General features: G+C 35.4%; 4 protein-coding genes across 6 annotated transcripts; 3 read left to right on the top strand and 1 right to left on the bottom strand.

Annotated features, from left to right (window-relative positions):
• Positions 1-5,599: 5,599 nt before the first annotated feature.
• Positions 5,600-9,430, top strand: LOC11406471 (cinnamoyl-CoA reductase 1). The gene is made up of 3 exons (XM_003594390.4): positions 5,600-6,081; positions 6,729-7,162; positions 9,126-9,430. Exons 1-3 carry the CDS (start codon positions 5,677-5,679, stop codon positions 9,286-9,288), a joined length of 1,002 nt encoding a protein of 333 aa, XP_003594438.1. The 5' UTR covers positions 5,600-5,676; the 3' UTR covers positions 9,289-9,430.
• Positions 9,431-9,496: 66 nt separating this feature from the next.
• Positions 9,497-11,634, top strand: LOC11406470 (uncharacterized). Its single transcript, XM_003594389.4, has one exon. The coding sequence runs from the start codon at positions 10,194-10,196 to the stop codon at positions 11,571-11,573; it is 1,380 nt and encodes a 459-aa protein (XP_003594437.1). The 5' UTR covers positions 9,497-10,193; the 3' UTR covers positions 11,574-11,634.
• A 1,889-nt stretch (positions 11,635-13,523) lies between these two features.
• Positions 13,524-15,101, top strand: LOC11410055 (uncharacterized). Its single transcript, XM_003594387.3, has one exon. The coding sequence runs from the start codon at positions 13,609-13,611 to the stop codon at positions 15,001-15,003; it is 1,395 nt and encodes a 464-aa protein (XP_003594435.1). The 5' UTR covers positions 13,524-13,608; the 3' UTR covers positions 15,004-15,101.
• Positions 15,102-15,179: 78 nt separating this feature from the next.
• LOC11412112 (leucine-rich repeat receptor protein kinase HPCA1) lies at positions 15,180-21,251 on the bottom strand. Of its 3 annotated transcripts, none has more exons than XM_003594386.4 (19): positions 21,091-21,251; positions 20,729-20,852; positions 20,571-20,642; positions 20,361-20,435; positions 20,199-20,270; positions 19,604-19,765; positions 19,433-19,507; positions 19,209-19,280; positions 19,053-19,124; positions 18,861-18,929; positions 18,669-18,743; positions 18,498-18,569; positions 18,260-18,397; positions 17,644-18,134; positions 17,390-17,554; positions 17,138-17,274; positions 16,503-16,722; positions 16,163-16,398; positions 15,180-15,867 (listed from the first exon to the last, which is right to left on the bottom strand). In XM_003594386.4, exons 1-19 carry the CDS (start codon positions 21,173-21,175, stop codon positions 15,415-15,417), a joined length of 2,865 nt encoding a protein of 954 aa, XP_003594434.2. In that variant the 5' UTR covers positions 21,176-21,251; the 3' UTR covers positions 15,180-15,414. The 3 variants fall into 3 exon arrangements, with proteins under 3 accessions (XP_003594434.2, XP_024631755.1, XP_024631756.1); XM_024775987.2 differs by having other exon boundaries at positions 17,390-17,548; XM_024775988.2 differs by lacking the exon at positions 21,091-21,251 and having other exon boundaries at positions 20,571-20,650.
• Between the last annotated feature and the right edge of the window lie 2,367 nt (positions 21,252-23,618).

Genomic DNA, 23,618 nt, shown 5'->3' with positions numbered 1-23,618 from the left:
AAAAAAAATTGCGCGCATACTTATCTATGTGCTCACAAATAGAAGAGGGTAATCAAGCAATCTGCATGTAATATATGGGAATTCAGGTCAACACCGACTAAACTAGTGCCAATTTACCCGCCTTATTAAGTAGCTTGTTTTTCCATGAGGCTAATCTCCTTTGAATTTTATCAATCAAATATCCATAGCCACTCTTAGTTGACCGCCCATAAACCATAGAGAAACCAAGATACTTTTCCAGCAAAAAGGTTTGCCTAATTCTAATTGTTGCAACCATCGATTCAATCTTACTTAAACTCTCGATTTTGAAATATTAACTTTCAACCCCAATACATTTGTAAAATTTGTCAAAATTTCTTCTACCATAGTAGTCTAAGATCTCGTAGCCTTAGTAAACAAAAAACTACTTTTGGAAAAAAACTATTATCAAACAAAAATAAGTGGGATAAGTTACATTTACAAACAAAAAATTATTTTTTAAAATTTATTGAATACTAAGAGCATCCACAACAGTGGTTCCTTAACAAGGACTTCTTAAATGAAATCCACGTGACACATCACTTATTTATAACTTTTTAATAAAAGTACTTACTTAGGACTCAATAACTCCAATGAGAATATACTAATAAGAACTCCAATTAAAAGTACTTAAATATATCCCACTATCTTTACATTATTAAACAAAAATAATTTACCTATTACTCCTTTTTATAAGTGGGAGCAAGTAGTACACATTTTATTACTCCTTTATGCAAGTGGGATCAAGTAGTACACATTTTATTACCTTTTTAAATTTGGGACCGGTTAATTACCTAGGAGAGAAGGGGTCCTTGTATAATTGCCCGTTTTTTAATGGGTACTAATTTTTTATTTCTTCAATGGAGGGTCTTAACGGAGAGTGGTCTTTGTTAAATGAGTTTTGCTGTTCCCACATATAGTATGGCTGTGCCACACCAGTAATTTACGCAAATACCCTCTCGGCAGTTAACTGCCGAGGTTTTTAGGAAACCGGCGGCAGTTAACTACCGAGGAATTCCTCGGTAGTTAACTGCCGAGGGAAATGTTTCATACGATGAAACAGCTACCTGCTCCCCCTACACACTATTTTTCATCACCTTCATTTCCAACCTCATTTCAATCCCAAAATCCATTATTTCTATAATCAATTTTTGATCCAAAATCATTCAAGCATCAAGCATAGGAGGTATCAACACACTATTGACGTAAAAAAACAGGTATTGTGCGTTTTATTTGAGTCATTTTTTGGGTGTTTTAGGGGTATCTACGTCAGTTACGTAGAACCCTGTCATGGGAATCCTCGGCAGTTAACTGCCGAGGAAAACTTCGGTTGTTTAGTGCCGAGGAAAACCTCGGTAGCTAGGTACCGAGGAACTCTTGGTGAAAATTTTCACCACGAAAAAATGGCAGCCACTGCCAAATTTTCAAAAAAAATTTTCTTTTGTTTTTTTTTTGTTTTTTTTGTTTTGATTCATTATGGCATTGATGTTTATGCATTACTTAGTTGTTAATTCATATTTATGTGTTGTTTAATTATAGTAATGGTAAAGAATGCGAAAGATGTTCCGGGAGAGACAAAAGAAAATTTTGTCGAAAATTCCGGAGATGTCAAACCGCCTAATTTTGAAGCGAAAACAAACATAGATGAAGCTTCCGTCCATGTTGAAGCTTCAAAGTATGTTGGCGGCTCCGGTGTACTCCCACTTCAACCCCACGAGGTCGACACGGCTAATTTTTTTCCAGACGACGTTAAGTCGAAAAATAGAGATGAATTGCTTGAGTGGGTGCGCCGACAAGCAAATAAGGCGGGATTTACCATTGTCACACAAAGATCAAGCTTGATCAATCCAATGTTCCGGCTAGTGTGTGAAAGGAGTGGAAGTCACATAGTTTCGAAAAAAAAACCGAAGCATGCGAACACGGGCTCAAGAAAATGCGGTTGCTTATTCATGATTAGTGGATATCAAAGTAAGCAAACAAAGGAATGGGGATTGAACATTCTTAATGGAGTTCACAACCATCCCATGGAGCCGGCTTTAGAAGGACACATTCTTGCCGGTAGATTAAAGGAGGACGACAAGAAGATCGTACGTGACTTGACCAAGAGCAAGATGCTTCCAAGAAATATTTTGATACACTTGAAGAACCAGAGACCACATTGCATGACAAATGTGAAGCAAGTGTACAATGAACGTCAACAAATATGGAAGGCAAATAGGGGTGACAAGAAGCCGTTGCAATTTCTAATCTCGAAGTTGGAGGAGCACAACTATACTTATTACTCAAGAACACAACTTGAAAGTAATACTATTGAAGATATTTTTTGGGCTCATCTAACATCCATTAAATTGTTTAACAATTTTCCAACGGTTTTGGTTATGGACTCCACGTACAAGACCAACATGTATAGGATGCCAATGTTTGAGGTAGTTGGGGTGACTTCAACCGATTTGACATATTCGGTTGGGTTTGGATTTATGACACATGAGAAAGAAGAAAACTTTGTTTGGGTTTTAACAATGTTGCGTAAACTTCTTTCGTCAAAGATGAATATGCCTAAGGTGATTGTTACCGATAGGGATATGTCTTTGATGAAAGCGGTTGCACATGTTTTTCCGGAAAGTTATGCATTGAATTGTTTTTTTCATGTGCAAGCTAATGTTAAACAAAGGTGTGTCTTGAATTGTAAATATCCTTTGGGCTTTAAAAAGGATGGGAAAGAGGTGAGCAATCGGGATGTGGTGAAGAAGATAATGAACGCATGGAAAGCTATGGTTGAATCTCCCAATCAACAATTATATGCAAATGCATTAGTGGAGTTCAAAGATTCATGTAGTGATTTCCCAATTTTTGTAGATTATGCCATGACCACCTTGGATGAAGTGAAGGACAAAATTGTGAGGGCATGGACAGACCATGTGTTGCATCTTGGTTGCAGGACCACAAACAGGGTCGAATCGGCCCATGCTTTGTTGAAGAAATACTTGGACAATAGTGTGGGTGATTTGGGTACTTGTTGGGAGAAAATACATCACATGTTGTTGCTCCAGTTGACCGCTATACAAACATCCTTTGGTCAAAATGTTTGCGTGTTGGAACATAGATTCAAAGATGTCACTTTGTACTCGGGGTTAGGTGGTCATGTGTCTAGAAATGCTTTGGACAACATTGCTTTGGAAGAAAAACGTTGTAGGGAAACATTGTGCATGGACAATGACATTTGTGGTTGTGTTCAAAGGACATCTTATGGACTACCATGTGCATGTGAAATTGCTACAAAACTCCTTCAAGAGAAGCCAATTTTATTGGATGAGATATACCACCATTGGCTTCGGTTATCTATGGGTGAACAAAGTAATGAAGATGCTTTTTGTGTCGAGGTTGAGTTGAAGGCTATTGTAGAGCGTCTAAAGAAACTCCATTTCCAAATGAAGCTTGAGGTCAAAGAGGGTTTGCGGCAATTGGCATTTCCTGAAACCACCTTGATGTCTCCACCACCACGAAAAGTACCAACCAAGGGAGCAAAGAAAAAAGTCGACATTGCGAGGTCTAAAGGAAAAATTACATCGACTAGTCGGATCCCTTCTTCTTGGGAGGTTGTTGATTCCCAAAATCTGGATAGCCAACCGTCACCATCACCAACTACATCATCATATAAAAGGAAAAAAGGTGCTCGTCTTGGTAAAACATCACTTTCCCCACTTCCACCACCTACTCGGTATCCAAAGCCTAAAGCTATCCCGGTTATGCGTCCTATTGATTATATGCCACGCTTCATGGTTCCATTTATTGAAAAAGTGGTGGATGTTATCGGCGATGGACATTGCGGATTCCGGGCTATAGCGGAGTTCATGGGCTTGACCGAAAAAAATCATCTCATGATCCGTACACATCTTATCCAAGAGTTGATGGATCATAGAGATGATTATGTTGAAGTATTTGCGGGTGAGGATCGTTATAACTACATTTTAAACGGATTACATCCTCCCGCAAATACAAAAACTTGTGCACATCTTGTTGATAAGTGGTTGACATTTCCGGACATGGGACACATTGTTGCTAATTATTACAAAATGTGTGTGGTTGTGTTGACAAATCTTGAAGTTGGAAAATCGGAATCGTTTTTCCCACTAAGAGGGCCACCACCGCCGGGTAATCAAAAAACTCCCATCTTGTCCCTTGGGGCAATTCCAAATCATTTTGTGCTTATTTCCTTGAAGAATGGTTGTCCACTACCTCCATCATCTATGGAGTGGCACAATCACAAGAAAGAAGATGCGATGACTTGGGAAGATGAGTATTTGGATCGACATGACTTGTTCCGAAAGCTCATGGCTATTGAAAGTGGAAACAAACCGTGCAAACCACAAAAGGAGTCAAACAAAGCGGCGCCTATTTTGTTGGACACTCCCGAAAAACCAAAGCAACAATTTGAAGTTATTGCGGAAGATGAGGAAGATTCTATGTCACTTGATCTTCTCCAATCACTTGGTCTTTAATGAGTGATTTTTTTGTCGGTGTTAGTTCTTTTTTTTGGTAGAAATTACACCGATGTATTTTTTTGGGTCGAAATTGTAACGCCAATTTTTTGGTGGCCAATATATAACTAACATTATGTAATTTATATTGATATATATATATATATATATATATATATATATATATATATATATGATAATATGATTTTTATGTGGAGAAAATAATGCAATACTAATTTATAGCTTTTTAATGTTTTCCGCATTTCATTTATTCGTTATTACATTCCATTTAATTTTGTTCTAATATATGATTCTTTTGTTACAAAATTTTTCAAGTGAGACATGTCTGAGGTTGCACAAATTGAAGGGCGGGTTAGGTACTCCGCGTTTAAAAAGACGGTTAAGGTTATGATAACGCCGACAGACTCTCTTGACAATTTGAAAGCACAACTTAACACTTATTTTGAGCATCTTGGTGAAAATCAATATACACGTCACTTGTTTGGTCAAATGCCATGCATAGACCTAGGAGAAGATAGAGATGAATACGCATGGAAAACGGCAAGCTATATGCCTTTGCTTATTCGCGACGACGGCGACGTCGGATTTATGTTTCGGAATATGGTGGAAGACAATATATTATATATGTATGTTCGTTCCATATGTAATTGCATTGAATGTAAGTAGGGATTTAATTTAATGATGTGTAATGAGTAGTTTAATTATGGACACTTTGTAATGTTTTGATGAATTTCAAACGTCTGTTTAATTTTAACCAAATGTCGGTTTAATTTAATTATTAACAATTGTAAAAGATATTGTATTTATCTTCATTATGTCCGAGTTTCAATCATACATATGAATTATATTACCTTTGGAATGCTCTGGTTTAATTACAGGTAAAAACTGGCCGAAAAAATGGCTTGGAAATACTTAGAATTATGCAGAACCTGCTGTCTGCATAATCAAATTTCCTCGGCAGTTAACTGCCGCCGATTTCCTAAAAACCTCGGTAGCAAACTGCCGAAGGGTATTTTGGTATTTTACTCGTGTGGCACAGCCAAACAACATGTGGGAACATCGATACTCTTGTTAAATAAGGACCACATTGGAGATACCACATGCAGCAACTCCAATGCAAAGATTGTGAGCTAGTTCATGGCTAGAAGCAGATACGGAGATGGCAAGCGAAAACAGAGAAGAGGTGGTATGCGTAACCGGAGCAAACGGATTCATCGGATCATGGCTAGTTCACACCCTATTATCTAAACAAAACCCACACTACAAAATCCACGCTACAATCTTCCCCAATTCCGATCCATCTCATCTTTTCACACTCCACCCCGAAGCCCAATCTCGCATCACCATCTTCCCCGTTAACATCCTCGACTCCACCGCCGTCTCAAACGCCATCAACGGTTGTTCCGGTGTCTTCCATGTCGCTTCCCCATGCACTCTCGAAGACCCAACCGATCCACAAAAGGAACTTCTGGAACCCGCTGTACAAGGAACGCTTAACGTTCTAGAAGCATCAAAACGCGCGGGTGTGAAGCGCGTGGTTCTTACATCCTCCATTTCAGCCATGGTACTGTTCTCAATATCATCCATGCACTTAAATGCTTGGATAAACAGCTTATTTGTAGTTTATAGTAGAAGTGCTTATCATGATAAGCGCTCATACATTAGCTATTTTTATAGAAAAAGATAAAACAAAGTTAAATTGTTTTCGCATACAAGTTGTGTTTATAAGCTAGATTGGAGTACTTATGAAAATAAGCTGAAAAATGCTCGAGAAAATTGACATAAGCTGTTTTCATGAGTTCTCCCAAGGGGTCTCACAAAACTTGTGTCAGTAGATAAACTCAAATGAGTCAATCCAAACAGGCCCTAGTATATGTTTGCTCACTTCTACTAGGCCAAAATTGATTCTATAGCGGTAGAATTGAGTATAACAAGTTTGGTTGCTTTCCACTTGAATTGATTTTGCCTTTAGAATTGATTCTAGTTGAAGCTAGAAATTAGAGCTTTTGATTCTATAATTGATTTTAACACTCAAATTTGTTGTTTTTATATAAATGTATACAAACATAATTCACTTTACCTTCAATTCATTTTTAGCTAGAATCAATTTTACAAAATCAATTCACTAAAAATCAATTTTAAACATACTTTTAGCCATTCTTGCATATTTATTTATTTATAAAAGTACAAGTAAATTTGTCCCTCCAACAGGTACCAAACCCTAATTGGCCGGAAAACAAGGCGATTGACGAGGGGTCGTGGACTGATGTTGAGTACTGTAAGTTGAGGGGGAAGTGGTATCCCGTGTCGAAAACGGAGGCGGAGAAGGTGGCGTGGGAGTTTTGTGAGAAACACAGCGGTGTGGATGTGGTTGCAGTTCATCCAGGGACTTGTTTGGGGCCGTTGCTTCAGAATCAGATGAATGCAAGTTCTGCGGTGTTGCAGAGGTTGATGATGGGGGAGAAGGATACACAGGAGTGTTATTGGTTGGGTGCTGTTCATGTTAAAGATGTTGCTAGAGCTCATGTTTTGGTTTACGAGACTCCAACTGCTGCTGGTAGATATCTTTGTGTTAATGGTATCTATCAGTTTTCTAGTTTTGCCAAAATTGTCTCTGAATTGTACCATGATTACCCTATTCACAGGTTAGTTTGTTGCTTCGCTTCACTTCATTTCATTCCCATGCCATGTTATGTTCTCTTGTTTAAAACCATTCATCATAGAAATAACATCTGTTTCTTTGGTTTAAAGTTAGTTTGATTTTAGAAGAGTAGTATTTGATTAGGTTTGATTAAAATCACTTTTAGATGAGGTTTGATGACACTAAATATGACACAATTTTCCTGAAATATTTAAAAAGTAGTTAAATCAAACGAATACGGTGAAAATAGAACATCCTAGTTCTATCCTATAGTCAATTATTCGGGAGGCAGTCTAGAATATGAAAAAAACCGGACGTTTCCGGCAGCTGTAGCATAAATAACCTAGTGCACATATAAAGACCCTAATTAGCAAAGAAGATAGGGACCATTTTTTATTATAATTCTATATTGTGGTTGATGTGCAGAATGCAGATGGCTTTTAAGCATATACACTTGTATTTAAACTCTATTATTTATTGAAACTCTTCTGACAACCATCTTTATTATATGTTTTGTTTATGGGAGAACATTGCATTGCAGCCATCTTTGTTATAGTGTCAACCAACCTTATCTAAACAAGAACTTAACAGAGATATTTGGGTGAATTGAGAACAAATACAGAGTTAAGAATTACATAAAGCTCTATACATGTTTTTCCTTTCCTTTTTCTAATGGACTGAAGTTCTTATATGCTGTGTTAATGAGTTTAAACTTTCAAGCATTGGGTGATGGTTGGAGGTCCTTTAGCTATTACCAGCCTGTGTAGTGATTGAGAAGTAATTATTTTATATTGAAAGCACTAACAGGATAAAGAATCAATAGACAATTGGCAAATCGTTGAACTAAGAGATTATCTAATTAAACTATGTGACTAGACATTTTGTCTTGATGAAGTGGCTGTAATCTTGGACTAGAACATGTTATTTTATCTATTGCTACTTTGAATGATACATATAGTCTTTTGTTTTTTAAGCGAATTAAGGAAGGAAGTGATTCGCAAACTTACTTCTCAAGTTCCAATCATAGATCATAGTAGAAATCAATCTTTGGCTGATTTCAATAAGTTATTAGATATGTGATGTATAAGGTTAGAAATGTTTATAAGTTACGGAGAAAAGCAGGAAAAATCTAATGCAAAGGTAACACACTCAGACATTCTTGCTTATACTCAAACCCCAATTTTAAAAGAGAAAAGAGAATCATTTTTATGAAGAATGTACCAAACAACATCAGTTTCTCAAACATAGGTTTGGAACCAAACTCATATTTGCCAGCTTCAAACGTGTTGCTAACGGCATAATGGAGTAGTGAGGGGCCAAGTAAGAGTATCTATGCAGTGTGGTTACTATAACCCATTGAGTGAACAGATACTGGTTGCTATTACTTTTTGGAGCATGTGCGGTATGCTAGATGTCTCTTGAGCTTTTCAACTTTTTCTTTTGGTCTAAATGACACCATTCAAATCTAAATTTATCATCATCACTTATGGGGTATATTTTGAAGTATTTTTTTTCTTTAGTTATTGAAAACTGTTCAACATATTCGAGTTCAAAAGCATGAGTTGGATCAGAAAAAGGGTCCCCATTGTATTGTTTCCCAATGGCTGAAATTATTACAGATACCTTGTTAGCACTGTTCTTTTGTAAACTTGTGTTCAAAATTATTTCCCCCCATCGCTTCTTTATGGAACATATGGGCCATGGCAAATGATTAATTTAGAGATAAGTGATGCTATGACATGCTTTATTCTAAATCTTAAATTATTTTATGCAATTAAGATCGGTTAGCAACCTATTTCATATAGGAAAACAGGACAACCTGGATACCAAGAATAAACATTAATCCAGTTAAATTTTTTAATTAAATAAATTACAATTCATAGTTAGATTTTTCTTTTTGTACTTCTGATGTGCAATTTTTTTTTAATATAATATGATAGTTTTCTCTGAACATGAACTACATGCAGTTTCCCGAATGAAACTCAACCTGGTTTGACACCATTTAAAGAGGCAGCAAAGAGGCTAATAGATTTGGGCTTAGTCTTCACACCCATTCAAGATGCTATCAGAGAAGCAGCAGAGAGCCTTATGGCTAAAGGCTTCCTGCAGAGAACAACCTCACAGAAATAGAATTCAGATTTCATTTAGCTCTTCCCTTGAGGCAAAATAGTCTTTGCTTCCTTTCTTTTCTTTGATGTAAGGTATAAGCAATAATTAATGTAATTATATAATACTACCGTTCATCTAGTAAATAAATCTCTTTATCCTCTTACTTTTGTTATAGTACTCCCTTGTTCATTTTTTTTTTTTTAATTCCAAAGTAACTTTATTTTCTGCTGTATCAGCATCACTTGTCAAGTTGTCCTGGTGCAGCATCAATATCATAATGCTAATTTTATGCATGTGGAAAATCAAATTACAAACATGTTGAATTCAATCAGTATGCTTGCTTGAGGGTTTTTTTAGCATTAATAATTTGATTTGGACGAGAACTATAATGGAGGATTCTTCAACCATTATTTCATTAAAGCAAGTTGCTCACATTAATGAACTGAAGGAAAAAAAATAGAAATAGAATACCGTTTGCCGATCAAATCTCACATGGAATCAAGTTATTTTTGAAAAAAATGCAAACAATGTGAGGTTGACATGAAATTCCAAGAATAATTGTTGACTAATTTAGTAGCTAGTGGGTGAGATCCGAAGATAGTGCTCAAGTATCAAGAAGCCAGTCATGAATGAATGAAATTTGCAACTTGCAAGGGCTACAATACATCATTTAATATGGCCAAATTACATTCCTTAAACGCCCACACCGGCGCTTCACAATGACCAATGTGCATGCTCATTAGGAAATGCATACAACGTGGAATTATTTTAACTTTCTTGGATCTGTACATCAGCAAAATTCCCATATTATAGCACCTTAAACCACACAAAAATGTTCTCTGTTCTGTTCACCTTAAATCACTTGTACATTTTAGTCTACCTCTTCTTTGTTTCTTTCTCTTAAACCATCGAAAAGAAAGAAAAAGATGGGAAATGAAAATCATGACCAACAATACTCGAAAAAGCTTCCATCTTATAATAATCCACAGACTCACATTCTGACACAAAAGCACAAGCTGAAGTTTGTTATGCTAATCATATTTACCAACCTTTTCACCATTTACATGTTCACCGGTCCATTTAGTTTCATGTATCGGTACTCCTCTATGAGTAGTAGTGACTCAAACTCCATATTGCAGGAACTTAACTCCACCAAAGCTCAACTCGCTGCAAGCCACACGATCTTATCGGAGCTTCATCAAAGACTCAACTCCACCAACTTACTTGTCCAGGCCTTGCTTATCGATCTTACCCGCGAACAAGAAAAGCACTCCAACCGTGTTGATGAGAACCCTTTAATTGTAAAGCTTGGAAAGGATGACTCAACTACTGCTGCTGGTTCGCTATCTGATGAGCTCAGTATTGCACTTGGCCCTCACAAGCTCCCTTATGGGTACTCACCGAAGATCGGGTCAGATGAGATTCACATGACTATTGGTGAAGCCTGCTTGAGGCTCAATGAGGAGTTAAAGCAATATATGACGTACGACATTGGAGGGGAATGTCCTGTAGATGAAGTACTTTCGCAAGGACTCATACTCAAAGGGTGTGAACCACTACCTCGTCGGAGATGCCACCCAAAGTCTCCGATGAATTATGTAGAGCCAACACCTTTACCGGATAGCCTTTGGACAACTCCACCAGATACAAGCATTATCTGGGAGCCTTATAGTTGTAAGAGTTACCAGTGTCTTGTTGATAGAAAGAATGAGCCTGGTAATTCCTATGACTGCAAAGGTTGCTTTGACTTAGAGAAAGAAGAAAAGATTAAGTGGATATTTGATGATGGTGGACTTGATTTTGGAATAGATCAAGTTCTTGCAACAAAAGCGCCCGGAACGATTCGGATTGGACTTGACATTGGTGGTGGAAGTGGAACATTTGCTGCAAGGATGAGGGAAAGAAATGTGACGGTCATTACAAGTACACTGAATTTGGATGGTCCATTCAACAACATGGTTGCATCAAGGGGTTTGATACCAATGCATATTAGCATTTCTCAAAGGTTTCCATTCTTCGAAAACACGTTGGATATTGTGCACTCTATGGATGTCATTGGCAACTGGATGCCAGATACCATGCTTGAGTTTGTGTTGTATGATATATACAGGGTTTTGAGGCCAGGTGGACTATTCTGGCTTGACCATTTCTTCTGCTTTGGTTCACAGCTCAACAAAACTTATGTGCCGATGTTGGATCGAGTTGGGTTCAATAAACTGCGATGGCATGTTGGAATGAAACTTGATCCTAAGGTTCGAAAGGATGTGTGGTTGATTTCAGCTCTGATGGAGAAACCAATGATTTGAGGTAGGCATATGAATGTGTATGCTATATTTAATGAACAAAGTTTTTCTTTTTAAATGGAAAGATCTCGAGTTCTTGAGCAAATCAGATGTTATATTTTTCTTCTAAACTTAAGCAACTTCTATTAAGATACACGGTACTTCAGTCATGATTTAGTTTCTTCCAATGGCAGTGATAGTTGTGTGCTTCTCAAGCTTCTTACCAAATTAAGAATAGTAAATAGTAAATGAGTAAATGATGATGAAGGCTGTAAGCATATAAAATAATATCTCATAATATCTTGATATTAGGCTAGAATATCTTAGTTTATCTCCTAGGATTAGTTTTCAATCGTAATGTGTCGTAGATTATCTCTTTGAATTAATTTCCACATTTCTTATTTATTACTGTTATTTGTTCATATATTTCCCTATTTATTTAGGATTGGGTCTACGTTTCCCTATAATAGGATTAGTATCAAGTAATTATCAGTAATATTCAAAGTTTTTATTATTATTATTCTCTCCATCTTTTATCTAAAAAGCCACAGCTTTAACATTAGGTGTCTAGAGTTTTGGTTCGACCCTCTGACATATCTATTATGTTGACTAGTTTCAAAAAGTTTGAGAATGTAATAACAATTGTATTCAAATGGTTTCCTCTTTTCCAGTGTGATCTCCTTCTTTTTTTCCGCATTCTGTTCTATGTTGTGTTCACTGCCCTCACCCAACTTTCCTAGCTGCTTCCACTTACAACGACCATGGCCGCCATCAACCACAGTTAGCCATTGTGCTAGAACACTTTCCAGAAAAACCTCCACCATTCGAACCACTGTGTACTGATCTTGAACGTCACAAAACCTTCAGCCTTTCTGTTCGTGCGCCATCTCTATCACTGAAAACTTGAAATTCCAGTTGTCGCCTCCACCATGCATATGAAGGCGGGTCTATCAACCCTTCCGGACGTTTCATACCAACTAACTAGTAAATACTTACAAACTCTGACATACAAACTGTAGTAATTGGTTCCGACACACACCAACCAACTTGAATGGAATCCATTTCAATAATATGTTCAAAAGGAGTATATGTTACACAATCCAGCTAACAAAAATCTGAAAGTAAACAAGAAACTAACCTCAAACTTCAGCTTCAATCATGTTCAATCTTAAGCGGACAATATAATACACACAAGATTGCTACATATTTGTTTCTTGTATGTTTATTGTGACATACTTGTTCGAGCCCGATCAACTTAGGGATAGGGATCAGTTTACTCAAGTTATAAAAATGATGAGTAAATGGAAATCAAGAGTTAATATGATATTTTAGTTAATGGACACATTAAACTAGCCTAAATCTTTACAAATAAGATTTAGGGTCACTCTGTGTAGTTTGAGCCATTCATACTCTGAACATTAACCTATAGAGTTATTGTGACCCCGGTCTCCTGAGTTGAAGGCTCCAATGCTACCGTAAACACCACCGCAGCCATCACTAACCACAAATTAATAAGTGAAATAAGGAATTAAAATAAAACACAATAAGCATAAAATCAAATAGTATTGATGCCAATAATGAATAAATATTTCAACAACTGCATCGATGGAGAAAACGGCTGCATAATTAAAATTTCTTAATTTATCCAGTGATTGTTTCATTTCAGCATGAAAGTAAATAAAAAAACAATCACATGGTTGATAAAATAATGATGCCGATTCCAACATTTGAACAGAAGTATATAAAATAATGAGTTGGTAGGATTAAGAATATAAAATCAACAACCACATTAATATAAAGTATTCAAATTTTAACAAGAGTTGAAATTGGCTGGCCATGTGACACTGATGAGATTATATTATATCGAAAAACAGGATGTCCCACAAAGTATGAAAGGTTTTTTTTAAACCATGGCAATAAACAAATATAGATAATGGTGCATCATTACATGAAACTTGGTTACTTAAGTTTATCAGGTTCTGAATGTTTCTGTTCACTTGTACATTCTAGTCTACCTCTTCTTTGTTCCTTTCTCTCAAACCATTGAGAAATAAAAAAAATGGGAAACGAAACTCGTGACCAACAAATACTCGAAAAACTTTCATCTTATAACAATCAAAAGACTCACACTCAATCTCATATGACTCACAACCAAAAGCACAAGCTGAAATCTTCTATGCTAATCATATTTACCAACCTTGTCACCATTTACATGTTCACTGGTCCATTTAGTTTCATGTATAAGTACTCTTCTATGAGTCCTAGTGACTCAAACTCCATCTTGCAGGAACTCAACTCCACCAAAGCTCAACTTGCTGCAAGCCACACAATATTATCTGAGCTGCATCAAAGACTAAACTCCACTAATTTACTTGTCCAGGCCTTGCTTATCGATCTCACCCGCGAACAAGAAAAACAATCCAACCATGCAGACAAGAACACCTTGACTGCAAACCTTGTAAACGGTGATTCCAATACAGCTGCTGCTACAATATCTGATGAGCTCGGTATTGCACTTGGCCCTCACAAGCTCCCTTTCGAGTACTCACCGAAGATCGGGTCAGGGGAGATTTACATGCCTGTTGGTGAAGCCTGCTTGAGGCTTCATGAGGAGTTAAAGCAATATATGACATATGACATTGGAGGGGAATGTCCTGTAGATGATGTACTTTCACAAGGACTTATACTAAAAGGGTGTGAACCGTTACCTCGTCGGAGATGCCACTCGAAGTCTCTGACAAATTATGTAGAGCCAACGCCTTTACCGGATAGTCTTTGGATGACTCCACCGGACACAAGCGTTATCTGGGAGCCTTATAGTTGTAAAAGTTACCAGTGTCTTGTTGATAGAAAGAATGAGCCTGGTAATTCCTATGACTGCAAAAGTTGCTTTGACTTAGAGAAAGAAGAAAAGATTAAGTGGATATTTGATGATGGTGGACTTGATTTTGGAATAGACCAAGTTCTTGCGACAAAAGCAGCCGGAACAATTCGGATAGGACTTGACATTGGTGGTGGGACTGGAACATTTGCTGCAAGAATGAGAGAACGAAACGTGACAATCATTACAAGCACGCTGAATTTGGATGGTCCATTCAACAACATGATTGCATCAAGGGGTTTAATATCGATGTATATTAGCATATCTCAAAGGTTTCCGTTCTTCGACAACACGTTGGATATTGTGCATTCTAGGGATGTCATTGGCAATTGGATGCCAGATACCATGGTTGAGTTTGTGTTGTATGATATATACAGGGTGTTGAGGCCAGGAGGTCTATTCTGGCTTGATCATTTCTTCTGCTTTGCTTCACAGATCAAAAAAACTTATGTGCCGATGTTGGATAGAGTTGGATTCCATAAACTGCGATGGCATGTTGGAATGAAAGTTGATTCTGTGGTTCAAAAGAATGTGTGGTACATTTCAGCTCTGTTGGAAAAACCAATGATTTGAGGAAGACATATGAATTTGTATGCTATATTTAATGAACAAAGTTTTTATTGTTTTAAAAATAATCGTGTAAAAGAAATGGAAAGATCCGGAGTTCTTGACACAAGTCACACAACTAACTAAATACTAACAAACTCTGCCATATGAAGTGTAATACTTCGTTCCCACACACACCAACCAACTTGAATAGATTCCATTTCAATAATATGTTCAAAAGTAATATATGTTACACAATTCAGTAACTAAAATCTGAAAGTAAACAAGAAACTAACATCAAACTTCAGCTTCAATCATGTTCAATCTTAAGCTAACAATATAATACACACAAGATTAACAGCATCCTCACTTTATACATTACTTCAACAAGTTAATTTTGAGTCGAAACATGAAAAAATGATCCTACAATGGTACACTTTATGCACGCGGAAGTATCACACTTGAATCAAAGTACTCATTTTCATAAGGATGCATAGAATTCCCACTTTCATTATAACTAGATGAAGAAGGTGCTGATTCAGCATTAGGGTTTGTTCCAGTCAACATCAACATGTTTTCAATTTCTTTAAATGCATAATTCATTGAAGGCCTACTTGAACTTGAATCTTCAACACATTTCATTGCAAGATCAATAAATTTTTCAAAACTGCTCAAGGATGCCTTAAAATCAATGACAGGATCAATGATTTCCTTAAGACCATATAATTCTTTTGTCTTATCCATAGCATTCTTAATCACTTTCACAATATATTTCCCTCTTTCTATTGGCCTTCTTGCTGTTATCAACTCCAACATTAGCACTCCAAAGCTATAAACGTCACTCTTCTCAGTCAATTGTTGTGTCATGTAATACTCTGGATCCAAGTAGCCCTATATATATCAAATACAAAAAGCTACCATCATCACATAATTTTGAGAAGATCTACATCGTGCTTTTCATATTAGATGTTACTACATATGCAGAAGATAATGTTAATCACAAGTTAATATGTCTTCGTATGGTACTGTTAATATGCAGCAGATAGTGATTTTCATATGAGAAATGATTTTTTTGACAACAAAATTTTGATGTCGAATATGGTGTCTTTTGGTTTTCATGTGTATTTTTTTAAAGGAGTGTATTATTGAAATAGTATGTAAAGGTTTAGAAGAATATACTACGAACCATTGTCCCCTTTACTTGAGTGGTTATATAACCTTTTGCACCATCACCCAAAGGCTTGGAGAGACCAAAATCAGATACTTTAGCATTCAAGCGTTCATCTAGTAAAATGTTTGTCGATTTGACATCTCTATGTATGATAGGAGGATTGGCATGTTCGTGAAGATAATCCAACCCCCTAGAAGCCCCAAGGGCTATTTTTAGCCTTCTAATCCAGTCCAATCTAATTCCCGACTTCCCTGCAAATGCCATATATAATCATATTATTACTGTCATTATGGTTTTCTACTTTAAATCATCATCCGAATACTATATGGTGATATTTAAGCAAATAAACTTGTACCTGAAAGAGCATCTGTCAAAGTACCATTTACAACATACTCATAAACCAATATTTGTTCTCCTTGCTCAAAGCAGAAACCAATAAGGCTAACAAGATTTTTATGATGGACCCTAGATAGAAGTTCAATCTCTGTTTTGAATTCCAGCCCTCCTTGGATCGATTCCTTTTGAGCTCGTTTTACTGCAATTAGTTGTCCATTGAGAAGAGCTCCTCTATAAACCTGTCATTATCATTATACCTTTAAGACACTTTTGCAAATTTGGATAGTAAAAGTTTAGGTAGTGTTATAGCTATGAACATTCTAACACGGTAATAACGGTGGCTATACTACACAACACATGAAACTATGTTTGAATGTGTCATCTTCGATACATTATTTATGCAGATATTCAGATATAACCAACTACACAATTGTGCATATGTGTGAGTAGATATTATTACTTACCAGTGTAGTCAAATATTAGCTACAGTATTGTAGTGTATCCAAATTTGAACAAACCACTACTTTCCGTGATTAACAACACCGCTACTTATTAGAACTAATGTATATGACTATGACTACTTCTTAACTACAGAAGATAAATTAAGTGAACAAACACATAAATTTAGTGAAAAGGCAAGGAAACATTAAATACCTTCCCATAACCCCCGGATCCTACATAGCTGGCTTCTGCAAATTTTTTGGTGTAGTTCTGAATCTCTTCGAAAGTGAAACGCCTTGCTCCTTTTAACTGTGGGATGCTGCTATTGCTCTCATCAGGACCCCATTGTTCTGCATTTTATGAAATTGAATATATAATAAACTATGAAGTGCAAGCATATTTTCATTAAAAAGTTCCCCTGATTTGTACAAAAATAGCAGCAATGTACTTTTTTAGGGATCTTACCAAAAAGATTGCTTTTCTTAGCTGCTCTTTTTGCCTTGTTCTTTTGACGGAAACCGTAAACTACTGCAAGGAGTAATAATAAAACCAGGACACAACCACCAGCAGCAGCTCCAGCTATGATGCCGATATGTGAAGATTTACTAGATTTCACAGGACCTTCTATTACTAAATAACAAGAGAAAAATACAGCGTTAAAATGAGAAAACCATGCGATAACTGATTTCATTACTACATGTAGAATCCGATATAATTACCTGAATCATTAAGATAGTGTTCATACTTATCAGCAATGAAATAATATGGTCCAAAAGTCTCAGCAGGAGGCTTGTACGTCTGGTTGCTAAGCATAAAACCTATGCCAGAAATCCCGGTTCTGTTGAAAGAATCTTGACCTGATGGAAATATTTCTAAACTCAGATCAAGATACTGATATGCATTCTTCCTTGGATTGCTTAAAGAAACTGAATCAACAGGTTTCTCATGAAGTCTAAAAGATTCCATCAGCGTAAACTCTAGCATTGCAAATACTGTCTTGTTTCTCACGTCTGAGAAGGAAGGAGCTCTAAGAGTTAAAGTTCCTGTATAAGGGTATGCACATTTGCATTTCGGGCTTAATATCTGATTTTTGTTGCATTCAACCGGAACACAGTTATTTAGCGGTGTTGTATATGTGTCATTGTTTTTTGCAATCGAGCAGTAAGTCCGTTTAACTCCGGTTTCTTGGCAAACTGGATTGTTCACAAGTCTGCAGATAAATATATTATTCAATAATATACCTTACGAGAAATCATGAAATATTGAAACTTATACTTTTAGAGAAAAAATGAAATTACATATTGTGATGAACTAACTGCTATGATTATGACTTACATTATCTCCACTTTAGAGACATCAATTTGCGGATCAAAATCTTCAATAAAATTAGTCTGCAAATTAAGGACTCCCAGTTGGTCACTAATGGCTGTGCCAATATCTAAAGTGCCATTCAGATTATTGTTTTTCAGCATCCTATGAGTCATTTAATGTAAAAAAAATTAGCTCATGTACAAATATAGCAAAAGATGAAACAAAATACTTGCACTGTCAAATGCAATACTATGGTACTTACACTGTGTGTAACTGTACCAGGCTGAATAAAGAAACAGGAATAGGTCCTTGAAGCTGTGTATCTTCCATCATTCTTCCGTTATAAAAGAAAACTATGAGAATTTAGCTTTTGAATCCTGACAGAGAGGGAAAAATTATATATAACTATAAGAGTATAGAAAGAAAAACATACATTGTTTTTAGAGACTGTAGAGTTGATAACCACAACGGAAAGTCTGATCGATCAAAACTGTTATTGCTGACATCCCTTCAAAATAATTTAAATAACCGACTCAGCCATTGTTACAGAATTAGTATGCAGTTTGAAATGACAAAAAGTTATGCATAAAAAAGAAGTATCTTAGATAAATGATTCGCTAATTACAGGTAGCTGAGGACATTCATTCCAGTAAGGTCTGGCAGGGGACCGGATAGGCGATTCTTGGAGACGAGCCTGACAGACATAAACTCAAAAACTTCCGTTAACATATTTGAAATTCATGGCGATGGATACCACCAGCATTACACATGAAGGAGTAATGAAATTGTTTTTGGAACATGTGCTTTTTGTACTTACAGTTCTCTAACATTTGTAAGATTGTTGATGTTTATAGGCAAAGGTCCACTTAAAATATTGTTATCCAAGCGCCTGCAGATGCAAAAATATATTTCAAGACAAAAGAAAAACAAGAATTGAAGTTATTAATTTAAAATATGAGATATGGACACTCACACCACTTCCAGTTTCTGTACAAATCCAAGTGTAGATGGAATGGTTCCAGTAAATTGGTTGCTTTCAAAAAGCCTGCCAAAAAGATACACTTTTCAGTAAAGATTTTTCAGTTTCTGATTCCTTAACCGATGAGGAAATGCCGTTCGGAAACTGGTTGGCTTCCTTCTAAAATCTGTTCAATAATGCGATCAAATTTTTGATGAAAAATTTGGGATGAATCTTACACATGTATCAAGGACATATCAGAGCTAAAAAGCTGAGGTGGAATATTTCCTGAAAGCTTATTCTTCCCAAAATGACTGTAGAAAAATGGAAATTTGTTATGAAGAGTTTGATTGATATGAAGCAAATTACTGTAAATATTATCAAAAGAAAAAAAAGTTAACATCACATACAAGTGCTTTGTTTTGTGAAGCATATCAAGACCAGGAGTAGTTCCATTAGATACTGGGATGGGACCCTCAAGCTGGTTTTCTGCTAAGTCTAGCCAATTAATATTTGACAGATTACCAATAGAAGGTGGAATTCTTCCACTAAATCTATTAGAATTCAAAGATCTGCCATGGAAATTGACTTAGTTACTATAGCACAAGGTATCAGTACATTAGCAGAAAAATATACATGACTGCAAAAACAAGTATTGGTAACATTGTACTCAAAATATAAAGATCAACAAAGGAAGTATAAAGGACTTCAAATAAATGGTGTTAAATGGCGGCGCTACAGTGCTATAACCTAGCAGAATTTGATCAATTCGTAGTTGTTCTGTGATACACTATTTAATACAAAATCTTGTCAAATAGTGGCTATATCGGTGTTATAGCACTGGTGCATAGCAGAATCTGAACAGACCGCTGTTTTCTGCAATCTACGATTAAAGCACTGCTTCAAATGTAACCGTCATTTAACGGATTATTAGTTAAGCCAAATGATGAGACCTTGTGTGTGCGCTCGCATATATCTTTTAAAAATAAAGTGAACAACCCTTACAGGAATACAAGCCGTTGTAGATTCCCTATTGTATCTGGGATAGGACCAGTGAAACCACAATTAATAAGCTGTCTGTAAGATAAAAGTAAAAATAGAGCATTGTTAGGATTGTTTGATCAAGTTTTATGGATTATAATCCAAATAATATTCAAACTCCCTTACAAGTTTGTCAGCTTTTTCAAGTTTCCAATTTCAGCCGGAAGAGGTCCAGTTAAATCCTTATTGTAGGACAAAACCCTGCAAAGAAAAATTTGTTTCCCGGTACTCAAATCACAGTTAAAATGAGAGAAGTTATAAATTATAAACTCATTTGAAAGAAGTGACTTGAATATAATAATATGTTACTAGATAAAAAGAAAGTAGAACACTTACAAAATCTGCAATTCAGATAGTGATCCAATTTCTGAAGAAAGCTGGCCAGACAAATCCATGCTTGACAATGATCTGAAATACTAGCAACCAATTGTTAAACCCATGTCAGACAACTCAGGAGAGGTTTACTTCATTTAATAATTTAAGAAAAAAAGTACATGGTGATAACGCGCGAATTGGAGCACTCAATGCCTTCCCAATGATCACCACAAGGATCCTCTGAGTCCTCCCAACTTGGCGGAACATTCTTCCACTCATACTTTAAAGTTGAAAGTGCAAGGTCTGCAATCAAAGCCAAATCATAATCAATAAATCTTAAAACACAAAATTTGTTACGAAAGAATAAAAGTAAATGCTTAAGGTCTCTTTCGAAAATGTGATGTTTATCAAGTATTCAAATTTTTCGCAACAAAGAATAAGTCGAATATTTCTGATTTCATGATGTTATAGGCTGAAATCTGTAGATGAATGATTGGAAAAACATTCAACATAGAGCATAGCATTGGAAAAAAAAGCTTACAATCATCATTTGATGTTTTTGTTACTACAACAACTAACAAATAACTGAAAAGGAAGAGTAGGAACACTAGAGTTCTTTCACCCATGATCAACCTAAAAATGACACTTTCAAATGCTGAATAAAAAGATTACAATCCTCATTTTATTCCATTACATCAATGGAGAAAAAGTCAACATAGTTAAGAATTCTTTAATTTATCCAGTGACCATTTCATTTAGTATAAGATCAAATAAATAAACAATTACATAGTAATGGAGAATTACAACTAGCAAACAACGATGATGATTCCTTCATTTGAACATAAGTATAAAATAATGAACCAGTAGGATTAAGAACATATAAAGTCAACAATCACATTAATATAAAAATTAAACAAATGTTAACAAGAGTTGAAACTGGCTAGCAATGTGATACTATTGAGATTATATTATATGAAAAATAGGAAGTGTTACAAAGTATGAAAGTTTTTTTTTTTTTTTTAATAAATCATGGCAATAAGAAAATATAGTTAATGGTGCATCACGACATGTAACTTGGTCACTTGAGTTTATCAGGTTTTGAATGTTTCTGCGTTGACAATTGACATAACTAGCTTACACATGCAGACAACCTTATTTGTCATTTTCTAGCAAACATAAGTTTCATAGTTGACCTGCCCTTTGCTTATGTTTTAGAGTGAAAATGTACATGTTTCTAATTTGACAAAATCACAGTGGCACCTTGTTAGTTGTTACTATTTTAGAAATTTCAACGATAGTCCCACATAAAAACTCATTATCTATGTTGGTTCAATATGAGCGGCATATTTATTTTCTACTTTTTTTTAATCACACCACTATCGGTTAAGTCACTATTTCAATTGTAAAAATGAGGAGGATTATTAACATCTCCAACCGAGAGACGACGTCAGCTGTTGTTTTAATTTTAAACATTTTTTAAGTACGATTCCATGATGCACCACTTATGAAGATGATCCATATTAAAAGTTCTGCTAATTTGGGTATTTATTCCAAGTTTTTTTTGGGTGAATATTTAGTCTAAGTTGTATTTTCTTCTAATTATAAAGTTAAGAAATAACAACAACGTATAGTATATTATATATGGATGACTAGTGGGCTATTTTTCTTTCTTTCTAAGCTTAACGACAACATTGACTTAGTATTTTCTTTCACCATATGGACAATTTGAGATAAATGATTAAAAACTGTAGATAAAGAAAAAGAATAAATAAATAAATATGATTCTTTCTTAGCACGTGACTTGCAGCAAAAGGTAAAGAAACATTGAATTGAATTTGAACTAGTGGTTACCACCTACCGGTCTGATCACTCTGGTTCAACCCGATCAGAACATTAAACCTTGAACCGGTATTCAATGCTTTTTTAGTCTGATTTTAATTAACACGATTAATTATGATGTGGATTTGAGAATAGGAAAGGGGAAAGGTCCAGCCAGCATGAGGGAGGGTTCAAGGATGAGTAAGCAAAAAATGTTTCCCCACCAATCAGGAATGATACCATTGAGTTCTGTTTTTAACAAACCTCATTTTGCATCCCTTATGACTTGAGTATAAATAATACTTTTTCTCTTTTTTTTTTTTTTTTTTTTATCAATAATAGAGAAAAAAATATGTTGTCACAAAAGATATCATAAATGACTCAACAAATATCACTATTCAGCGAAAATATATTTAATATATTCTCTAAAAAAATATTATATTTAATAATCGTTCGTTATAAGAGAAATTGAGAAGAGAAAATAGTTGATTATATTTAAAAGTAAGATATGATCCTAAATTTATCAAATCTCTTGCAATTTTTTTTTTGCACTCCATTAATTTTATTTTATTTAATTACATAGTTATTATTTTAGTTATTCAATTAATTATATTAATTTAAATGATTTAACATAACCATTAGTATTAATATTTATTAGATCAATATTGTGTTGGTTGAGCTCTTTATTTTCATATTTCTCTATTCAAAAAATACACCCTCCGGTCACTATTATAAGAAAAAATATACAATTTAAGTTCATTCAATTAATGATGTATATGGTCTTTATTATAGACCACATACATTATTTACTAAATAAATCGAATATGTTGATTTTTGCTTATAATAGGGACTGAATTGTATATATATTATGTTGGGAAAATTGCTTTTTTGACATTGAATACTTCCTATTGACACAAGTAAATGACCAAATTACCCCAGCGACAGAAATGGTGACTTCCTATTGACAGAATAAATCGAAAGTTATTCAGAATTCTACGAAACTTTACAGACACCTCTTTTTTTTTGTCAGGTAACCTAGTGGCTAGAATTCATCTTTTTCAAAGTGAATAAGTGGGGTGTCCGTGGTTCGAACCCCGTCCCCTGCATATAACAATGCATGTCTCTGCCAACATGCTCACAGGGACGACACCTCTATAAAAATACATATAGATGATGTGAAAAGTTTCGTAACATTCCGAATAAGTCTCGATTTTTTTTTTTATTTTTTCGACCGAAACACGCAAAATCGCA

The sequence above is a fragment of the Medicago truncatula genome, chromosome 2, assembly GCF_003473485.1.
Source record: "Medicago truncatula cultivar Jemalong A17 chromosome 2, MtrunA17r5.0-ANR, whole genome shotgun sequence".
Classification (NCBI taxonomy): domain Eukaryota; kingdom Viridiplantae; phylum Streptophyta; class Magnoliopsida; order Fabales; family Fabaceae; genus Medicago; species Medicago truncatula.
Note: the sequence above shows the minus strand (reverse complement) of the source record. Positions and strands in the feature narration are given on the sequence as shown.

What these genes read in the sequence shown, in the direction of transcription:
- LOC11406471 (XM_003594390.4), top strand. Translation starts at nt 5,677, where the DNA reads ATGGCAAGCGAAAACAGAGAAGAGGTGGTATGCGTAACCGGAGCAAAC. An exon ending in CATCCTCCATTTCAGCCATG is followed by an intron (nt 6,082 to 6,728) that starts GTACTGTTCTCA and finishes TCCCTCCAACAG; the next exon opens with GTACCAAACCCTAATTGGCC. An exon ending in CATGATTACCCTATTCACAG is followed by an intron (nt 7,163 to 9,125) that starts GTTAGTTTGTTG and finishes AACTACATGCAG; the next exon opens with TTTCCCGAATGAAACTCAAC.
- LOC11406470 (XM_003594389.4), top strand. Translation starts at nt 10,194, where the DNA reads ATGGGAAATGAAAATCATGACCAACAATACTCGAAAAAGCTTCCATCT.
- LOC11410055 (XM_003594387.3), top strand. Translation starts at nt 13,609, where the DNA reads ATGGGAAACGAAACTCGTGACCAACAAATACTCGAAAAACTTTCATCT.
- LOC11412112 (XM_003594386.4), bottom strand. Translation starts at nt 21,175, where the DNA reads ATGGGTGAAAGAACTCTAGTGTTCCTACTCTTCCTTTTCAGTTATTTG. An exon ending in GATATGTCCTTGATACATGT is followed by an intron (nt 19,281 to 19,432) that starts GTAAGATTCATC and finishes TCTTTTTGGCAG; the next exon opens with GCTTTTTGAAAGCAACCAAT. An exon ending in CTCAAGTAAAGGGGACAATG is followed by an intron (nt 15,868 to 16,162) that starts GTTCGTAGTATA and finishes TGATATATATAG; the next exon opens with GGCTACTTGGATCCAGAGTA.